At 37.4% G+C, this 7898-nt stretch overlaps 1 protein-coding gene across 8 annotated transcripts in view; it reads left to right on the top strand.

Moving 5' to 3' along the window:
* LOC110827874 (sodium channel protein Nach) overlaps positions 1-7898 on the top strand; it is a 47932-nt gene that overhangs the window by 33032 nt on the left and 7002 nt on the right. For 6 of the 8 annotated variants that reach the window (XR_015537991.1, XR_015537995.1, XM_087359185.1 and 3 more), the window contains 4 exons: positions 4298-4405; positions 5973-6150; positions 6397-6603; positions 7264-7420. Coding sequence is in view for 6 of the 8 variants with exons in the window: in XM_087359185.1 (XP_087215311.1) it covers positions 4324-4405; positions 5973-6150; positions 6397-6603; positions 7264-7420 (624 nt within the window). In the remaining 2 variants the exon portion in view is untranslated. Of the gene's footprint in view, positions 1-2836; positions 2964-4297; positions 4406-5972; positions 6151-6396; positions 6604-7263; positions 7421-7898 lie in introns of those variants that run through there. The other 2 variants (XM_087359193.1, XM_087359217.1) reach the window with 2 other exon arrangements.

The raw sequence follows: 7898 nt of genomic DNA on the forward strand, positions 1-7898 counted from the left end.
GCCTTATATAAGACGTGTTCACAAGAGCCCTTCTGTATTGAGGCGCACGACTCCAGTCCGCATACTCACGCGACGTGCCCCTCAAGCCCATCTTAACATTATATTTCCATCTACGCCTAGGTTTCTCAAGTGACTATTTTTCTTTCAAGTTTCCCGTTGGTATTCAGTATTAATTTCCCATCTATCCTATGCGCGTTACATTGTCCGCCCATCTCATCCTCCTTGATTTGATAAACGTAATTAAATAGAAAATTTGAATTGAATAAAACTTTACTTGGATATTATCCATCGTCTAGTAAATATAAAACGTAAAACGACGTTTCGGAGATGGGACTCTATCTCCGTCTTCAGGTTCCTACACAGTTGGGCCCACTAGATAGAGTCCCATCTCCGAAACGTCGTTTTACGTTTTATATTTACTAGACGATGGATAATATCCAAGTAAATTTTTATTCAATTGACTCTTCACCATCGTCAAGAAGTTTTAGATTAGAAAATTTGAAATTACGGAAATAAATCCGAGGCTTGCCAAGAAAATTTTCTTAGTGCCTTATCTCTCTTGTGTTGCCAACAGGCATCAAGACGATGGTCACAAAAGATGTGATAAGTGTTTCTTAATCCGTTTCAGTATGATTTCTCTGGATCACAGGTGGCTGTACACATTTATCAGAATCTGAAAGTGATAAGTTATCTTATAACAGGTGTGCATCTTACCGCGTGTTTCTATGTGTGAATAAGCAATTACCCTGATACGACTTATGTTGATTAAATTTCCAGCTGTAGAAACAAAACAGTGAGAAATCGGCCTTTACAGAACATGACATCAAACGCTAAGAAACTATATGACTTCTTAATTTATCTGGGTTTTCGCCGACACTGATGTTTGCCCACTTATGAAATGAAACTCGCGTTAGTACACATGACGGTGCAAGCGGGAAAGAATCTCGTCGCAGTGGTTCAGCATCAATAAAGACAATAAAGACTAGGCCTGCATTCTCTGAACATTGCACTTTGTCTTGATAAGAGAGAGACATTTCACACAGTTATCAACTAGTTAGCCAGATGTTCGCCACACCGATAAGCCGGTGGTTAATAAAGGGGAACAAGCCTTAATCGAAATGACTGCGCTTAAATATGAAGGATTTAGTTCTCCGTTTTGTGACAATGATCTGCCCAAATCCTGCCAAACCTGCCCTGCACTATCTGTATAAATTGTTTACTAAGAATTTTAAAATGTCGGATTCGAGGTTTCCACGGCGGAGAGTCTGAAGATTTCTGTCTTCTGGGTTGTTGCGCCGAGTAGTCTGGTCGATTTCCACCAACGTTTCAGAGGTCCTACTGCCTCCATCATCAGGGCGATGAATTTATCATAATTTCTGTGCTATATATACCTGCTTCAGTGGCGTGACTGCTGATGCACGATTGGCTTTACCTTTCAGTTTAATTTGCCGTGTCAAGATTAACTTCACAGAAAAGCTTTTAAGGCTAGTGTCGGCTGTGCAGTGGTTTAACTTACTTCCTCATCTCCGTTGAAATCTGTCACGAACGAATGAAGATATTTCATGCTAGCTGTATATAGATATTATCATTGTCACGTAACAAACAACTCGTGCATAATGTTTTTCTTTTCTGGGTTAAAAGCCTGTCTAAAAAAATTACTTTGTTTTTTCGCATCGATTATTAAGTCACTTATTAACTAAATGATAAAATTTACTTTATGAAAGTAAAAGTAAATTGATCTGAATTTATGCCACGTAAAAAAGCTTTAATGATTAACTTTATGGAAACAGATTTCTGCAGAAGCTTATAGTCACTGAGCTCTTCGTGGAAATTTCCGCCTTTGTGTGTTCACAACAGCCCTCCACTAGACCCGTATTGTGAGAATTTAAATTCACTTCTCCTCATCCTAATTCTTTAAAAGTTGTTTAATATTAATATTAGCCTAACATCTACATCTAGTTCTCCTAAATGAGCTCTTTACGTCAGAATATCTGATCAAAATCGTACGCATTGCTCATCTCTCCCGTGAGTGCTACATACACCGCCCATCACCCTTCTTAACATTTTGTGAACAGTACAGATTATGAAGATTTTGCCCTCAGAACTCAGTTCTTAACTATTCCGGATGTGCTCTCTTTCCTTAGGGCTAGAGACCAGGTGTTATACTGACACGTAATATTATGGCTTTGTAAATACCGAAAAATGAAGAGTTCTGAACTAAACTGGACTAAGCATATTTACCCTGATTTTAATCTACTCTAAACTGCTTTGTGAATATAATTTTGATCTTTTAGGTTATGTTTTTGCCCTGCGTTCTCTTAACGACTCACAGGTACTCTTTGTTTCTAGACAGACCTGAGTCATTTATTTATATTGTCTGAAGATGTGGCCTGTAGCATTTCTTTGTCGTTCTACCCGGGCCTCACTTCCTTTTTTTGGTTAATAACTCAGTGTTTGGTAGTTTTTCTCATTCCTATCTATGCAGATGATAATTCAGTTTTTATTTGAATTTTGTCTCACCCATATCTCCGAGTTAAGTAAACTTATCGTGAAGAAACTAGGTCTGGAACACGGCTCAATGCCAGTAAGACACGACAGAGAGTCATTACGAACATTTGTGGAGCAACAAATTTTTATTCTTTAAACGATAATTAGCCCGTTTGTTAAACACTAAAACGTTTCTGTTGTTTGACGTGCATGTATATAGTTCTGAAATAATGTTAGAGCATTAAATCAATTCTGGCATGTGTACATATTTGGTGTAACTTTATTTAACATCCGTTAATCTAAGTTGATGTAATCGCCATTAATTGTGTGAGAGTTGTGTAAATGTTATCCGGGATTACAGCATTACTAGGGGACCGGTCGTTTAACACGAAGGAATCCTCGCCGATCCGTAAAGCTGAATCAGCCTAAGTTTTAAAATACTGTGGAATTTCACTTCCTGCACAACTAACATCCAGGTATCTGTCTTTGATTTGTAGCGACTGTAGTTACGTATAAAACAGAGGCTGTTGTCACATAGCATTGAAATTAATCCATAATAAATTTGCGTTTAGTCACAGGTGAGATTTCAGGTTTTCGCGGAGACTGGTTTGAAGATGGCTATCTTCTGAGATGTTGCGCCGTGTAATCTTGTAGCTTTTGACCAACTTTTGAGAGAATCTTACTGCCTCAATCATCATCGACTTTATGATGGAGGTATAAAACTCCTTTGAAACGTTGGTAAAAGTCTACCAGACTACAAGTTTAAATAATAAGATTTGCAAAATCGCGGAAAGCACATCTGGAAAATGTTTGCATATCATTTTCACATGACCACAGGCTGTTTTACCAGTGACATCTTTACAGGACGAAAATCTGTTCTCTTGTCATCTTTGACTTCATTATCGTAATAATATCTGACGAAGAGTGTACATTATGAAGATGTTCATTAAGTAATTTTCTCCAGCTTCGTGTTATTTCGCTCTCGTGGATCAAAATGTTCTCAGCGCCCTATTTTCAAAACCATCTTAATAATACATAACTAAAAACGTATTAATTAAAGTGTCAGTGATTTCGTTGTGTGCCAAGAACTATGTAGATGGAAGCATTGCGAGGAAAAAGTCCAAAATGAATGTTTTAGTGTCATCATACTGAAGACATTGTACACATACCGCAGAGGTGATTAGCCTAGGAATCGTCGTGCGCTCCTCTTATTAACATAAGTCCTTGATAGATTATCTGAAGTCTTCTGACCACAATTCATTATGCTTGTCATGGAGATATAAATGGTGTTTTCTGATAAGGGCCCAGCGGAATATCGTCTGGCATTGTACACAGTAAAGTCCCGATTATCCAACTTATACCGGACCTAATTACGGTCGGATAAGTAAGTAAGACCAATAAAAATGTAATATAAATTCAATTTATAATTTGGTTTACGATATTATTAAATTCGCAACAAAAGTTTGCTGTTGATAAAATGGAGCGTTCCGACACGTCGTATGAAGCGGAATAAATGTCTTGTAATTAGGACTCTACTTTACTTCCGTTAACGATTTCAACGTATCATTTACATACCTACCCATTAAATGCTTAAAATTTGCTGATGGTTTCCCGTGTGTCTCGGGATCGATTCTATTCCAAGAGTTCGTCTATTGTGGTTGAGGTTTTTCGTACGTTGTAGGAGAATATTAAAATGGATCTTAAATGATGATTGCTGTTTTCCTCAGAGATGCTGTGATCCATGTATGTGAAATATATGAACATCTGGGTCTAATCAAAGGAAGAAACATGTGTTTACTTCTGTCTGTAGGTGCCTGCGCCGTCACTTGCTCGTACATGGACACAAGGGTAGGACCTAAAAACGCTGGTTTAACAGCTGAGATCTTCCGGCGCAGAGCTGGCAACAGAATCAATGGAGGTGCGTGCATCATCACAGTGCTGTGAGGAAATATATCACTCTTTAACTGCCTTAGCGATGTACAAAGAGTGTTTTCAGTAAATAGAATAAGAGAGACAGCCATTTGTACGGTTTATTTTTTCATTAATATTATAATACTTTGTATGATCTGAGGTTTTCACAGCGGTGAGTATGAAGATTTCTGTCTTCTGGGTTGTTGCGCTGTGTAGTATGGTCGATGTTTACCGACGTTTCAGAGGTCATACTGCCTCCGTCATCAGGGCGATGAGTATGAAGATTTCTGTCTTCTGGGTTGTTGCGCCGTGTAGTCTGGTCGATGTTAACCAACGTTTCAGAGGTCATACTGCCTCCGTCATCAGGGCGATGAGTATGAAGATTTCTGTCTTCTGGGTTGTTGCGCCGTGTAGTCTGGTCGATGTTAACCAACGTTTCAGAGGTCATACTGCCTCCGTCATCAGGGCGACGTGTACTTAAGACAGTTTAGCAGAAACTGGGAGCGTAGTAAATCTTTTATTTTTCTGTCATGCGTGATTGAGTCGGTCAATCAGACACTATTATTATTATTTTTTGTCATCCACGATCTGAGGCCATTTCTGTGCATTTTTGTTTCGTAATAGTTAATGCCGGAACCGCAGAAGCATTTCCACTGTGCCGTGCCGTTCTTGTGATTATTATCGGGCATAAATTTTCCTGTTCAGAAAGGATCTCCATCTACGTCAATCTTAGTGACTTAATGTAGAAAGTGTTTGACCGCTAAGTTCGCTGACATAAAATGTACATGGTTATTTCTTATTTCAAAACCGAAAATCGCTTCAGCAGTGGTACTTACCTAATTTAAATACGAATGTGCTTCAGATTTTCTAGTGTAGTTTTCGATTCTACGTTTGTTATCAGGATTCTGTGTCGGATCGAAAGATGGGCATTCGTGGTAAACATGTGAAAATTATTAAATTAAAATTGAACATAAAATAAATGCCAGTGTCTATCTACTTATCTGTGTGTGTGTATATATGTGTATATATGCCTATGTATATGTTCTATTTATTCTTCTTAAATGTAATTGAAATTCTAGACTGAGAAATTCAATGGAACTCAAAGATGCTCTTGTCCTTTACAACAGTGGTGTATGAAGCATTTCGTGACATATGGACTTTAATTAACTCATAATTAGTACCTAATTAATCGACCAACTTGAATAAATAACTTACTCCATAGAGCACAATCCTTCCTCGGTAGATTATAATATATCAGTTCGTCAAAATTCTTCGCATTTTATGAATCTCGAAATTTTAGTGGAAGACCTCTTACTTGGAAGTATAAATACAAAATTATTCGTGGGTTTTAAGGAAACAGTTAGCGAAGATGTGAACTGGATTTATCTGGTTAAGGATACGGTCTAGTTGCGGGCTCTTGTGAAAACAATATTCCTTCCGGTTCCGTAAAATCCCGCGAGTGTCATGACCAACTGGACGACTGTTGGCTTCTCAGAAAGGATTCTGTCCCATGACATTGTTGTTATTACTATTATCGTCATTGTTGTTAATTTACTGTTGTTTTTGTACAAAAGGTTGGCAGTCTAAGAGACGCGTCTTTGCTTGGCGTCCCAGACGCAGACCCATCGTGGCTGCCAGCGGTTTCGCTGCATATCGCTCGCTGTTGTGTAATCACGTGAGGTCGTTCAGCGAAGAAACGACATTACATGGTATTCGCTACATCGCATCATCCAAAAGCTGGTTTGCGGAAAAGTGAGTGCTAACAGCGTCACATGGATTGCAACTTGTTTCAAGAGAAGTTTTATAACCAGCTGACTAGAACATAGCCCTTCTTGAAAGCAAATGACGACTCAGTCAATAAATTCCTGAAGTTCTGTATGGGTACCTGCGCCAAAATTAGTTATACTAATTTAATTTGTAAAATGTGTGTACTCTGTTACTCTTGGAGTGCAAGTTTCCCTTCGGCTATGCCAGATTCACAGTCTCTGTGTTCCTCAGGTTGCTGTGGTGTGCCGTGTGCATTGTCTGCATCACAGTGGCTGTTGTTATGATGAATATTGTGTGGATGAGGTTTCATAATAGCCCAACTGTTACTACCGTGGAGTCAACCACCTACCCCATCTGGAATATTCCGTTCCCAGCCGTCACTCTCTGTAACAACAACAAGATTTACAAACCCGCCGCCGAGAAACTTGCTGCAAACCTGTGAGTACCGATATTCCTTCAACTTTTACCTCTGACATCTTAAACTTTCGGAATTAAATATGTGTTTTCGAACGTTTTTGTCAGAATCACCTGCTTACGTTGTATTGAATAGTCGCTAGTTGTGGACTTGTTATCCGGAATTCCCTCTGCATCCAGGCCGACTCCTGTCCAATGGTTACTAACCAACGAACTAGGCGTGTGTGTGATGGTCATAAATATAAATAAATGGATGGGTACTCTTAAAACTTAAATATGTGTTCATCAGAGACACGTGCAAATATTAAAATTATTCAGTGTAATGAAAAATAAATGTGAATATATTTATATATTATTTAAATCTTGTCCGTCTAATCACAATAAATTCTTATATATTAAAATATTACACTAATTAACATTTAAAATATTTAAAATATTAAATGATGTTCTTTATCTTTACATGAAACATGTCGTGAAAAATGATGATCTAATGTAAATCGAATATTTCGATAAAGAACATCATTTAATATTTTAAATGTTAATTATTTTAATATTTAATAAGAATTTATTGTGATTAGGCGGACAAGATTTAAATAATATATATTTATTATATCACAATATGACGCAACTTTATCATCTCTTGTGAATATATTGTTATCTTAATTGCTCTGTACTTGCCCGCAGAAGTGCACAGCTACAAGTGGAACATTCCTTTGTTCTAGAAGTGCTGGAAATGTTACCAGCACTTATCACCCCTAAGAAAATAGATTTCGAACATGCAAAGACGGTTCAAGATATGCTGTTTAAGGCAGGCTTCACCATCGACGACCTCATGATACAGGCAAGTTTCCTTGTGTCTTACTTAGTTTCTTGAATTGTTGGAACTTTTTGTAATGACTTTTGTTAAGATTTTGATTACCAGCTTTACTGCAATTTTATCAGTCTTTAATGCTTCAAACTCTAAATTTGGATTACTGAAATGACAAGATCAATTCATTTAAATATTTCCATTTTTATTACTTGAAGATGGACACAAACTGACTTGTTTTGTTTGATAGTGAAATGACATATGGGCAGTTCTTTAGAAAAGAGGGTACTTGTGGGTTATCGTGACACATCGCTTTAAAAAATAGGTTAGGTTTGGTTAGCTTACCTTAGGTTAGGTTAGCTTTGCTTAGCTTAGGTTAGGTTAGGTTAGGTTAGGTTTGGTTAATGTGTGTGGATAAATGACATATACTTGAAAGTTATTATATTTTATTTCAATAAATGACAAATTATTATATTTTATTTGGATGTGCATGAGATGTTAATTGTTGTTG

The sequence above is a fragment of the Zootermopsis nevadensis genome, unplaced genomic scaffold, assembly GCF_977971745.1.
Source record: "Zootermopsis nevadensis isolate Lab colony 2312 unplaced genomic scaffold, Znev_1.0 Znev_ptg000003l, whole genome shotgun sequence".
NCBI classification, from domain to species: domain Eukaryota; kingdom Metazoa; phylum Arthropoda; class Insecta; order Blattodea; family Termopsidae; genus Zootermopsis; species Zootermopsis nevadensis.